This window comes from Culex pipiens, chromosome 2 (assembly GCF_016801865.2).
Source record: "Culex pipiens pallens isolate TS chromosome 2, TS_CPP_V2, whole genome shotgun sequence".
Classification (NCBI taxonomy): Eukaryota; Metazoa; Arthropoda; class Insecta; order Diptera; family Culicidae; genus Culex; species Culex pipiens.
In genome coordinates this window covers 51,968,631-51,982,201 of record NC_068938.1, presented here as the reverse complement: position 1 = coordinate 51,982,201, position 13,571 = coordinate 51,968,631, and the positions used below count along the sequence as shown (strand labels likewise).

The 13,571-nt window shown below is 49.0% G+C and overlaps 3 protein-coding genes across 3 annotated transcripts in view; 2 read left to right on the top strand and 1 right to left on the bottom strand.

The window, feature by feature from the left end:
• Positions 1–2,252: 2,252 nt before the first annotated feature.
• Positions 2,253–6,791, top strand: LOC120419856 (putative ATPase N2B). Its single transcript, XM_039582693.2, has 6 exons — positions 2,253–2,929; positions 5,331–5,516; positions 5,585–5,826; positions 5,891–6,062; positions 6,126–6,272; positions 6,336–6,791. The coding sequence occupies exons 1-6, from the start codon at positions 2,534–2,536 to the stop codon at positions 6,576–6,578; spliced, it is 1,386 nt and encodes a 461-aa protein (XP_039438627.1). The 5' UTR covers positions 2,253–2,533; the 3' UTR covers positions 6,579–6,791.
• Positions 6,792–8,017: 1,226 nt separating this feature from the next.
• LOC120419842 (deoxyribose-phosphate aldolase) lies at positions 8,018–9,288 on the top strand. The gene is made up of 3 exons (XM_039582677.2): positions 8,018–8,178; positions 8,244–8,591; positions 8,645–9,288. The coding sequence occupies exons 1-3, from the start codon at positions 8,151–8,153 to the stop codon at positions 9,205–9,207; spliced, it is 939 nt and encodes a 312-aa protein (XP_039438611.1). The 5' UTR covers positions 8,018–8,150; the 3' UTR covers positions 9,208–9,288.
• Positions 9,222–13,571, bottom strand: part of LOC120419843 (uncharacterized) — a 7,943-nt gene continuing 3,593 nt past the window's right edge. The window contains exons 2-3 of the mRNA XM_052707519.1: positions 9,563–10,365; positions 9,222–9,439 (exon numbers count right to left, since the gene is read on the bottom strand). Of these exons, the coding sequence (XP_052563479.1) occupies positions 9,298–9,439; positions 9,563–10,365 (945 nt within the window). The 3' untranslated portion in view covers positions 9,222–9,297. The remainder of the gene's footprint in view (positions 9,440–9,562; positions 10,366–13,571) is intronic.

Sequence of the window (13,571 nt, the reverse complement as noted above, 5' to 3'; positions counted from 1 at the left end):
GGAGCATTCAAAAATTGCTCAGATATTGTCTTTATTGATCCTCTTAAACTTCGACTCTCAACGGACCAGATAGCAATTCTAAAAAATCGGCCGATTTCAACAATTTTTATTTTTTTTTGAAATTTTTTATATGGCTCAAACTTTGCGGGGGCCTTCTCTAAGCCGAAAGAAACCATTTTGTGACATTGGTTCACCCCTGGCAGCTGATCATACAAAAATGGAATGGAATTTTCTGATTGACTTGGTATCTTCAGCAAAGTTGTAGGTGTTGGTGATAAATATTAAGAAAAATAAGTATTCAAAAAAAGTTTTAGCGAATTAAAATTCTTTTTCTCAAATTCCGTATTTTCATGTTTTGAAATATTTTGATATATTTTGATATACTTAGGGAAGAAAAAACCGCAACTTTTGAACCATAGAGAAGTATGGAGAAAATAGTTTATGGAGTTATAGAAATTTTAACAATACACAATACACATTTTTATACTTCAGTTTTGATATTAATTCAAATTTGCAATCAAAAAGTACTTTACAGCTTTTTTGATAAAGTGCACTGTGTTCAAGATATACCACTTAGAGTTTAATTTCAAAAAGTGCCCATGATTGTTCATTCCTGAAAATATGTTGTTCTAAATGTTCTGAAATGCCCAATAAAATTGCCTAAGAGACATTGAAGATTGCTCTGGTTGAAATCTGGTTGCTGAAATACAGCGGATATATGGAAAAGGAATAAGAAAATATAAGTTTTTAAGTCAGATTGTAGAATATTTAGTGATTATTTTTGTATGGACAGTAGGGTGCCCAGAATATGGGACTTTTTTTCTCAAAACCTCACTCTACAAGCTGAATATTGTTCCTTGAGCGATTTTAGGACTCTGGGCCAAATATGCGCAATATCGGTCAACATTTACCCATTGATACTCGAAGGTGAAGTTTGTATGGGAAAAATCGAAAAAATGTATGAAAAACCCAATTTTCTTACGGTTTGGTCTGCACGGTGCGCTACTTCCATCCAAATATTCCCAAAAGTGAGATTCTCATTAAAAATTTAATGCTCTAAAACTTTGTAGGACATACCAAAGTTGTAAAACTCGATTGTTAATAGTTATTAGTGATTGAAAGATGTCATTTTTGTATGAAAAACATTTTTTTCATCAACTCTAGGCTCAGATATCAATGGGTTAAATTCAACCAATTTCGCTTGAAATTTGCACAGACGCTTAAAATTACCCAAAAAACCGTTTTCCGCTTATGGAGCAGGGGGTCATTTTTTCTGGGCACCCTATTGGACAGCTATCAAGTTTGTATGGACGAACCAATTACGCAAAACGGCTATGGGGAAGGCCACCACAAAGTTAACAAAAAGTAAATATAAAAAAATCCTGTGTTTGGTCACTTTTTCATTTGACACTATCGAGAAATTAAAAGTGAGAGAGTGTGCATGCAAAATGGAGTTAAACTTTTCGAAGTGCCATGGAAAACTTCACAGCAACTTCACAGAAAGTTTAGCTCCATGTTGCAGATTTGACAGCTCGATTAAGTTTGTTAGGCAAAGTCAAACTGAAAAGTGACGAACTGTCACTTTTTAAACGGCACTCACAGACACTATCAAAACAAACGATGGGTAGTCTTTGTGAGCTCCGTGTAAAAGAGTGGCATCCGGGTTTCAGTGAATAGAGTTATCTAAGCCCGCTCTCACGCACACTAGCACGCCACTTGTTTTGCTGGACGGTACAAAATTTAACCTCACTTTTTTCGTGTACGTACACGCAATACATGCACACGTAGATAACTCTATACAAAAAATATCGATGGCTGAAATTTTGGAGAATTTCTGTTATGAATCATATCATACTGTCTAATTTGATTGGATTATTTTTAGATAGTAATATTCAAAATTATTACAATTCAATAATTATTTAATTATCAAAAAATTTCCATGAACCAAGATAACCACGCGCAGACGACATCAACGCTAGACTAGACCGTCTCGACGCTTGCTTGTAGCACACACACAACTGCACGCATATTCCTCACGTGCTTTTAGCGTCACCCTAGTGGCGAGTATTTGAACTAACGGCAACGTGGTCCTTCGAGGGGACGGTCAATGGTCGGAAATTTCCAAAGTTTTGATGTTGAATGGTTGAAACTTGAAATTTTAAGATTTTCAGAAGAACGTTAGATTTTTTTGACACAAAGTCAATCACAGTAACCACCCATCGGGCAACCCCCCGGCTCACCATGTGATTGTATGGCTCTCCTTTTGGCAATGACGTTTGCTCTCCTCTCTCTGGCACACACCCCTTCGCTCGCAACTGTATCGTTCAGCTAGTCTGCCTCGTTCTACGGTCAGCTGCTTAGTCGCCAGGTACGACCCCGTTCAGCTTCGAGCGCTGTGTTCAGTCCGGAAGGCTATCGACACCGTCACTAATGTCGCGATTAGTGTTGTAGTAGCTGCTACTTTTCTTTTTCACGCTTTACATAATATGTGCAAACTTGACCCAGTTGGAGTGGAATTTCGTGAACCAAAAGGATGCTGTTCCTGACGAGGATTCCCGCCGCGGGTGTAGTTGCCCTTCGCCAAGGATGTTCCTGTGCGGTTGCTGGGGTGCTGAACCAACCTTCCAGAAGCAACAGTAGCAGCAGCAGCCCAACACCACCCAACCGAAGAACGCCCCTAGAATTGCTGCAGGACAAGCTGAGTAGGGGTGAGATTCGACCCGATCCACACCAGAACCAGATCACCGAGGCGCTGCAGAAGGTGTACGACAGTATTCAGGGCTACGAGCCCCCGAAGCCCACCGGCGGAATCGGGAAGTGGTTCGGCTTCAAGGCGGAAAAGGTCGAGGCGCCCAAGGGACTGTACATCTACGGCAGTGTGGGTGGCGGCAAAACCATGCTGATGGACATGTTCTACGACTGCTGTGAGGTGAGTTGGGAGGGTGGCTGGTCGGAGGGGCAAGGTGGTGTGACGCGTGGAGTCAAGTGCGGGCAAAATTGTGTGAATGCCGTGTGGACGCGTGACGTAAACAGAGATTTACGGTACACGGCAGTGAGCAATGCTGGTTTTGATATTTTCGCGCAATCATTCTGTACGTAACAATAGAAGAAATCGAAAGTTAATTCACTTTTTAAACTTTCAATTATATTCTAAAAAAACTGAAACTTAAATCTAAGTGAATTACATGCTGATTAAAACGTCATCTTCAAACTAGAATTTCGCAATATTTGTTAACTGTCTGGACTCGGAGCCTGCAGTTCCCGTTACGATTTATATCTGGAGTTTTTTTTTAAAGGTCCAATTAACCAAATTTTCAGTTTTTATTTTTTGGGTGTTTTTTAATACCTCTGACTCAAGGCGGTTTCAAAAACACCCAAAAAGCAAAAACTGGAAATTTGGTTTATTGGACCTTTTCTTAACAAAACTCCAGATATGGAATTCCAATAAGAATGTAACAGAAAAATCAGGCTTAGGGTCCAGACTGTTAATAATCGTTTCAGTTCTTCCTATGCCTTTCAATCAATAAAATTAATTTTTATGTTGGTCTCGGCCCGGAAATCGAAGGTTAATTCACTTTTTTAATGTTTGATTTTATTCTTGAACAATACAAGACCGAGTCACTAAAGACCGGCTCGTACCAACACGACTGATAAACGTATATTACTAGCATCTAGACCAAAAATAAGCATAGGCCAATATGTAGGGAAATCAGGACACAATTTTTGAAGGTTTAGAGTGACTTAGGCAAAGTTCAAAAAATGTCAAAACACAAAAAGCATACGAAAGAGCTAAAAAAAATGTAACAGAATGCATGTTTCTATTACAGAATTGGCTTAGAACCTCAAATGTGATGGAACTATCGCAACAAAACGAAACGTAATGGTTTTCCAGAGCATAAATGTTCACTCAAAAAAATGTATGTGTCCAACTACTTTAACAAAAGCGTTCTCATGCTCACACAAGCGCTCGAATTGCGTTGATATCTGGATGAAACATTTTTTTTATTCACGGATACAAATCCTGAAGCATTTAAATGTTCACAAATTTGACCACATAGAGTTACCGGATTATTCTTACCCCGAACAGACGGTAATAACTAAATTCATACCATTTCCATAACAAATACTGTTAAAATAACAGAAAGTGTTATGGATTCTTCTTGAAAAATCAATTTTTGCATAAGTGTTGAATAACAGTTTATGTTATCATAACAAAATTTGTTATTGGTATGATATTGATTGAGAGCCAAAACAACTTGGGAATAAAAATTTTTGTTATGGAAAAATATCTAGAAATGTTATTGGGATGATCGGATTAGCTATTAAAATAACAAAAAATAATATCAAGGATTTGTTCGAAGAACAACTTAAAATGTTGTTAGTCTGTTATTATAATAAGAATCCAATAACATAACGGCGAAAAACAATACAAGTTATAAATAACATAAAATGTTATTGGCTTAGTATTTTCAAATATCAAAAAAACTTATTCCAAGGTTATTTCCGTCTGCTTGGTACGTGTTGAGTTTTGAAAATGTACTATTTTGCACTAAATAACAATAACTTCCTTAAAATTCAACCAATTGGGATACACACTGAGATAAACACTTTCAGATGCTTTTTGAATTTTGTCTAAGTAACAGTCTTTTTTCTGTTCCATATTTTCCAAATGGACTATTTTCCAGGTCACATTCCCGGGATTAAACCATTTCCCAGAAATGTTCATTGTTGTTTTACTGAAAGAAATGTGATCATTTCGACTTTAATTTCAAGTTGTTGCATGAGAATTCAAACCAAACAATGTAATTGGGCTAATAAGGATTTGTAAACAAGCAGTCTATCCTGCTCATATTAAACGTGTAAACATGCTTTAAAGATTTAAAGATATTATTTATGAAGAAAGGTTAATTTTGACGAGAATTCTGAAATTCCTAGGGATTCACTTTCATTTTTTACAAAATTTGAAGATTTCAACAGGCAGGATATATATTTTTGAGAATATGAAGGATAAATCATAAAAAATTACATAAAAAAAAAAAACAAAAATTATATACATTTCTGGAGAATGTCATTATAAGAAATGGGCGTTTTAGCAGAATGGCATTTTGGAGAATGGGAAAGAACCAAAAACTATTTTTCCCTTAATAGAGGATTAATGAATTTTAATCAAAATTACATCAAGTCTTTCTTGTTACAATGCTTGTATTTATTTAATCTTTTGAGAAAACGATCGTTTAAAAACATATTCAATCAATTTCTTCGTGTTATCTTGCATATTGTTCATTGTCATATTTATTTAATTACAAATTTCTATTTTTCACCATTTTCAGATAAACCGCAAGCGGCGCGTCCACTTCAACTCGTTCATGACGGACGTCCACACCAAGATCCACGAGATCAAGTCGAAGCAGGTGCGCGACGTCTCCAGCACCAAACCCCAACCCTTCGATCCGATCAAACCGGTGGCGGAGATCATCACCGCCGACTCGTGGCTGATTTGTTTCGACGAGTTTCAGGTAATGCTGAATTGGGGACTACCAACAGAGTTGACGAGCCCCAAACTGATAAGCTGAACCTGTTTTAGGTCACCGACATTGCGGACGCGATGATTCTCAAGCGGCTGTTTACGTATCTGTTTGATAGCGGCGTAATCGTGGTAGCAACGAGCAATCGAGCCCCCGACGACCTGTACAAGAACGGGCTACAGCGGTCGAACTTTGTGCCGTTTATTGGGGTGCTGAAGAGCCACTGTAACGTGGTTACGTTGAGCAGTGGGGTGGACTACCGGACGGCGACCCTGAAGGGCGAAGGGATGCACTATTTTGTGTAGGATTTGATTGGGAAGTTTTTGATTTTCAAAGTTACATGAGGATATCTTGAAATTTTTCAGAAAATCTGAAGGAGATGCCGATGGTGCTATGGATAAAATTTTTAAGGTGTTGTGTTCCCAAGAGAACGACTTGATTCGACCAAAAACGTTCACACATTTTGGTCGTAACATATCATTCGCCAAGACCTGCGGACAAGTTTTGGACAGCACATTCGACGAGCTGTGTGATAGAGTAAGCACTACTTGTACCATGTGACATTCTCCCCAACTCTCTACCGTATTTGTAAACTTGCAGCCGCTCGGAGCTTCGGACTACCTTCAAATCACGCAATTTTTCCACACCGTACTGATAAGGGATATTCCGCAGCTGAACTTGAAACTCAAATCGCAAACACGACGCTTCATCACGCTGATTGACACGCTGTACGACAGCCGGGTTCGGGTGGGTGTCACTAATCCATGAACTTGAAATCAACGTAGATAAGCTCTACAAATTTACTTTCAGCTCGTCGTCTCCTCGGACGTTCCGTACAAGTTCCTCTTTTCGAACGAAAAGCCCGACGACATTCACACCTCGGACGAGCACCGGATGTTGATGGACGACCTCAAGATCACCAAGGATTCACAGGATGCGAGCTCGAACATCTTCACCGGCGACGAGGAGGCGTTCGCTTTCGAGCGAACCGTGTCGCGGCTGGCCGAGATGCAATCCGCGGAATATTGGTCACTGTGGGAGAAGCATCGCTAAGTCTGAAGGACTGGTACTTAATGGAAGCTGCTGCACAAAGAGTATGTTTGTTTAGGGTAGAAGCGGAAATGATGCTTTACGCGATACGCTTTGGTTGTCGTGTTTTTAGGAGAACGCGAATACTAGTTAGTTAAGTGTCCTGTAAATATATTTATTTAAAATTTTAGGAAATGTAAAGAGAGAAGTATTAAATAAAAGCACAGCCAGTGCTTGGAGCGAAGCAGCATTTTATATATGGGTAATTCTCTACCAACTCACACGAAATCGGGAAAAGTTGCCCCGACCCCTCTTCGATTTGCGTGAAACTTTGTCCTAAGGGGTAACTTTTGTCCCTGATCACGAATCCGAGGTCCGTTTTTTGATATCTCGTGACGGAGGGGCGGTACGACCCCTTCCATTTTTGAACATGCGAAAAAAGAGGTGTTTTTCAATAATTTGCAGCCTGAAACGGTGATGAGATAGAAATTTTGTGTCAAAGGGACTTTCACGTAAAATTAAACGCCCGATTTGATGGCGTACTCAGAATTCCGAAAAAACGTATTTTTCATCGAAAAAAACACTAAAAATGTTTTAAAAATTCTCCCATTTTCCGTTACTTGACTGTAAAAAAATTTGGAACATGTCATTTTATGGGAAATTTAATGTTTTTTTCGAATCTACATTGACCCAGAAGGGTCATTTTTTCATTTAAAACAAAATTTTTCATTTTAAAATTTCGTGTTTTTTCTAACTTTGCAGGGTTATTTTTTAGAGTATAACAATGTTCTACAAAGTTGTAGAGCAGACAATTACAAACATTTTGATTTATAGACATAAGGGGTTTGCTTATAAACATCAAGAGTTATCGCGATTTTACGAAAAAAAAGTTTTGTCAAAGGGACTTTGGCTGACCATTTTATCCCGAAGTTTGGTTGAATTTGGTTGCCGGAGTCCCGAGTTATAATTACAAATGTTTACAGTAGTCGGGCATGTACGTGTGTCAAACGCGTTCTGACTAAAATCCCTTTGGTCAGTGGTCGCACTTACAGCAATTTTCAGGGTGTGTCAAGATAGCACGATCAGATCGAAACATTTTCCATTTGAAGAGTTTTTTCGGTTTTTATTGAATATCTAAACATTGAAATCGAATTTCTGTGAAGGTCAAAAGGTGAGGCATTGAAAGCTGCACAAAATGGCGTTCTTAACTCAATTCGGTCCAGAATCGACGTGCAACAAGATAGCACGATCACGTCGAATTGCAAAAGTATTAAACCCATTTTGAAATGAACAATAAAAAAACTCACCGAGGAAAACGTACGTATGAAATATTTCAAAGATTAATTCCAATTGAAATCAGTACAAACTCTGAAAGTATACCCCTCGTTCTACATATTTTGTTTTTTTTTCAACAAAACTGTTTGCTGAATAAAATTGAGCTGGCACCACTGAAACGTATGCTGTTTTTATTTCTCTCTAAATTGTCTCTCTAGTTGTAGCCGTAGCATCTTGTTATCAATTGCACTGTGTTGAACACTTTAATCAACGTTACTAAGCATTCCTTTTAAGTACACCTAATCTACCTCAAACTCAAACATGATTGTTAACAATGTAATTCCTTTCGGTAAGTCTTGATCTCCTCGAAACTAGACAAATCAACCAACTAACCATCCCATCTATCCTCCCAAGACCCCATTCCGCTGGAAAAGGTGTACGTCAATCTACGCAGCGTGGAACGCTCGGTTGACCTGCTGACATCGACACTTATCAAGCGACAATCGCCGGCTCAGCTGCTCCACTGGACACTCAAGGCGCTAAGCCTGACCGATTTGACGACGCTGAGCGGCGACGATACGCGAGCGAACGTCGAGCGGCTTTGCTTCAGGGCGGCCTATCCGTTTCCCGAACGACTGGCAGACCCCAAAGACTATGGCCAGGTTCATACGGCGGCGGTGTGCGTGTACCCGAGCCGGGTTGGCGATGCGTACAGGGCGCTGGGGGCGTTGAAGCGACTGGACCAGATTCAGATTGCCGCTGGTAGGTACTTGGTGTGATTGGAAGTAAAGATACTCATTTAATTTAATTCCCAGTGGCCACCGGATTCCCTTCGGGACAGTATCCGCTGCACTCGCGACTCGCGGAGATTACGTACGCCATCGAGCAAGGAGCGACCGAGATTGATATCGTAGTTGATCGGAGCCTGGTGCTGAACGGCAAGTGGAACCAGCTGTACGAGGAGATCGTCAAGATGCGTGAAGCTTGCGGCGACAAAGCGCATCTGAAGACCATTCTTGGTATTGGAGAGTGCGGAACCATGGTGAATGTGTACAAGGCGTCGATGGTGGCAATGATGGCGGGGTCTGACTTTATTAAAACGTCTACGGGGAAGGAAGCTGTGAATGCCACGCTGCCAGTTGGGTTGGTTATGATTCGTGCCATTCAGGAGTTTTACAGGTTGACGGGAAAGAAGATTGGCTTGAAACCTGCGGGTGGAGTTCGTACGGTGAAGGATGCCGTGGCTTGGATGATTATGATAAAGGAAACTCTGGGAGAGCAGTGGCTCACCCCGGAACTGTTCCGTTTTGGGGCGTCCGGACTGCTGGACGATGTCGAAAAGCAATATTACAGCCTTAGCAAGCAGCTACGTAAGTAAAAAGTACGTACACGTTGGTTGGAGAAATTTTATTTCTTTTTATTAAAAATTTGTACAATAACAATAAATAACTAGAAAAATTGCACACTCTTAGCTCTCGATCCGAAAGCCCTTTTCAGGGGACGAACTGTAGCTTACAGTTCGGAACTTTCCGCTCTTCATAAAGTATCCGTAGCGACCTCGCACGTTTCCGTGGTCGTCACGCTCCTCTACGTGAAACTGCCGATTCTTCCTGAAAACGAAACAAGAGATCGATTAGAAACATCCTTAACTCGTCACAAACACACACAAAAACAGATATCATTGCCACCAAACCACCACAAACGTGCCATTAGTCAAACCAGCCCAGATTTACCCGCTACCCGTGTCATATCCAAACGCATAACTGTCCGGCCCTTTGTGGCCGTGCAACTGATAATCAACTCGGGCACCTTCGTGTTCGTTCGGCAACCTCCGGGTGTTCTCGTCCACTCGTCGCTGCTGGCTCGGGAAGAACTCCCCGGTGTTCAGCTCCTCAGCGTGCAGCTCGCGCGACCTTCCCGAGGTAGCTTCCGCATCGGCATCCGCGGCCGTCAACCAGGCCGAAGCGAGCAGCTTGTCCAGATCAAGTCCGTCCAGGAAGTACGCCTCGTCGATCTCACCAGCATGCGGATTGTTCAGCCGCGACTTTTCGTTCTCGATCTTCTCGATGTTCTCGGCGCTCTTGATGTTCACCAGCTTCTGGTTCGGCACGTACTTCTTGCCCTTGCTCTTCTTTGGCTTCTCGGCGTAGTAATCCGGCTCGGACTGCTCGACCGGCGGCGGCAGCAGCGGCTCCGTCAGATCGTCCTGTCGGGGCTCATAGGAACCGTATGAGTTGGTTTGGGGAGATGCTGCTGACCCGCTTGGCGAAGCGATCTCCCCAACTGCGAAAAAATCCATCAGACGTTCGAACTCGTCCTGCTCCTTCGGGACCACGTGGATCAGGTAGTGCGGCGTGGCGGGTTGTTTGGCGGATGCAACTGGAGTCGCGGCAGCTTCTGCCACAGCAGGTTCCTTGACGGGCGGAACGGTCAAATCAACCGTGTCCGAACGGCTCGTGATCAGCGCCTTGGGTTTGCTGATCTTCATCGGGTTCGCGCCCGACTGAAGGACGGCGCATGACAGGCATAGCGCCAACTAAAGGGGAAGAAATTAATGAAACCATGTTAACATAAAATACAAATTATTGTTAATTTATTCGAGGTACCAAATTGCCAACGCATTAATTCTTTTAATCATTTCGCACCATAAATCGTAAAACCTTTTATGTTGGCTATCACGAGCTTGTCCATGGGCGATTGTTTGTAAATATCATAAACTGCGTAAAAAAACGTGTTGACGACAAGCTTCAATAAATCAGCCGGTTCTTGACCAAGTTTGCCTGCTTCCGCTCATCCTCCCAAAATTAATTATTATTCAAGAGCAGCATCGCCGTGTTTCCTCTACAGCTTTGATAAAACAAGTTTCTTATCTGGTGGATAACCTTCGAAAAGGTTAGCCATTGACGGATCTAACAAGTGCGAATTTGTATATTCTTATAAATTTTCTCAGAGCTTTTGTCCTGAACCAATCAAATTCTTATTTGTTTCAACTGTATCACTTTGAATTTGAGCTGGGATCTAGGATATCCGGATTGTAGGCAAAACAACCGACCATTGGAAATTAAATATCGGCCATCAACAGCCATATAACACAAATACCATATAATCTACTCTAATGAGGTTTTAAAAAGTAATTTTGAGGATTTTGATTTTCGACCCGAAGATTTCCGTCCGGATAGTTTTTTTTCTGCTTTTTACTTCTAGCTTGGTTTTATTTTCATTTCAATAATTTTGACATAAACATAAAAAAAACAAAGTTGTTTTTTTTTGTTATTTATTGATATATTACTGCGGGCGTTAATAATTAGAGTTCACGCGCGGTGATACGACCGCAAGATATTGGTCACATGACAGCCGCATGACAACCGCAGAACAAATATTTGGCTGTTGTCAAAGTCACATTTAGTAAGTCTAACAAGAAAAATAAAAAAAAAAATTGAATAAAAAAATAATAAATAAAAAATTAAAAAAAAAAAAAATAATAAAAAAAGAATAGGAAAGAAAAAAATAAAAAAGTGTAAACATACCAACAAAAAAAAACCAAAAACAAAACATACAATATCCACCTCATACAAACTCACACCCCAGCCGCACCCCCCCCCACCCCCCCCCACCCACCCCCCACCCCCCCCCCCACACCCCCTCCCACCCCCCACCCACCTTACCCCCCCACCCCCCTCCCCACCCCACCCCCTCCCTCCACCCCCCACCTCCCCACCCCCCCCCCTCCACCACCCCCCCCCACCACCCCCCCCCCCCACCCCACCCCCACCCACCCCCCCACCAACCCCACCTCACCCCCCCCCCACCCCCCCCCCCCCTCCACACCCGCCCACCCACTCCTCACCCCCACCCCCACCCCCACATCCCCCCAACCCCACTCCCCACGCCACCACCCCCACCCCCCCCCCCCCCCCCAATCCCTCCCTCCCCACCCCCACCCCCCCCCCCCACACCCCCCCCCCCCCCCACCACCCCACCCCCCCCCCCCCTCCCCCCCCCCCACCCCCCCCCCACTCCCCCCCCCCCCCACCACCCACCCCCCACCCTCCCCACCCACCCCCACCCCCACCCTCACCCCCCCCCCCCCCCCCCCCCCCCCCCCCCCCCCCCCCCCCCCCCCCCCCCCCCCCCCCCCCCCCCCCCCCCCCCCCCCCCCCCCCCCCCCCCCCCCCCCCCCCCCCCCCCCCCCCCCCCCCCCCCCCCCCCCCCCCCCCCCCCCCCCCCCCCCCCCCCCCCCCCCCCCCCCCCCCCCCCCCCCCCCCCCCCCCCCCCCCCCCCCCCCCCCCCCCCCCCCCCCCCCCCCCCCCCCCCCCCCCCCCCCCCCCCCCCCCCCCCCCCCCCCCCCCCCCCCCCCCCCCCCCCCCCCCCCCCCCCCCCCCCCCCCCCCCCCCCCCCCCCCCCCCCCCCCCCCCCCCCCCCCCCCCCCCCCCCCCCCCCCCCCCCCCCCCCCCCCCCCCCCCCCCCCCCCCCCCCCCCCCCCCCCCCCCCCCCCCCCCCCCCCCCCCCCCCCCCCCCCCCCCCCCCCCCCCCCCCCCCCCCCCCCCCCCCCCCCCCCCCCCCCCCCCCCCCCCCCCCCCCCCCCCCCCCCCCCCCCCCCCCCCCCCCCCCCCCCCCCCCCCCCCCCCCCCCCCCCCCCCCCCCCCCCCCCCCCCCCCCCCCCCCCCCCCCCCCCCCCCCCCCCCCCCCCCCCCCCCCCCCCCCCCCCCCCCCCCCCCCCCCCCCCCCCCCCCCCCCCCCCCCCCCCCCCCCCCCCCCCCCCCCCCCCCCCCCCCCCCCCCCCCCCCCCCCCCCCCCCCCCCCCCCCCCCCCCCCCCCCCCCCCCCCCCCCCCCCCCCCCCCCCCCCCCCCCCCCCCCCCCCCCCCCCCCCCCCCCCCCCCCCCCCCCCCCCCCCCCCCCCCCCCCCCCCCCCCCCCCCCCCCCCCCCCCCCCCCCCCCCCCCCCCCCCCCCCCCCCCCCCCCCCCCCCCCCCCCCCCCCCCCCCCCCCCCCCCCCCCCCCCCCCCCCCCCCCCCCCCCCCCCCCCCCCCCCCCCCCCCCCCCCCCCCCCCCCCCCCCCCCCCCCCCCCCCCCCCCCCCCCCCCCCCCCCCCCCCCCCCCCCCCCCCCCCCCCCCCCCCCCCCCCCCCCCCCCCCCCCCCCCCCCCCCCCCCCCCCCCCCCCCCCCCCCCCCCCCCCCCCCCCCCCCCCCCCCCCCCCCCCCCCCCCCCCCCCCCCCCCCCCCCCCCCCCCCCCCCCCCCCCCCCCCCCCCCCCCCCCCCCCCCCCCCCCCCCCCCCCCCCCCCCCCCCCCCCCCCCCCCCCCCCCCCCCCCCCCCCCCCCCCCCCCCCCCCCCCCCCCCCCCCCCCCCGCCCCCCCCCCCCCCCCCCCCCCCCCCCCCCCCCCCCCCCCCCCCCCCCCCCCCCCCCCCCCCCCCCCCCCCCCCCCCCCCCCCCCCCCCCCCCCCCCCCCCCCCCCCCCCCCCCCGCCCCCCCCCCCCCCCCCCCCCCCCCCCCCCCCCCCCCCCCCCCCCCCCCCCCCCCCCCCCCCCCCCCCCCCCCCCCCCCCCCCCCCCCCCCCCCCCCCCCCCCCCCCCCCCACCCCCACCCCCCCCCCCCCCCCCCCCCCCCCCCCCCCCCCCCCCACCCCCCCCCCCCAAAAACACAACAAAAACAAAAACAAAAACCCCCTATGCGGTTATGCCTTCCTCACATTTTATCCCCCCCCTGGGTCATATTCTGGTTTGGACACATATTTCAGCTAT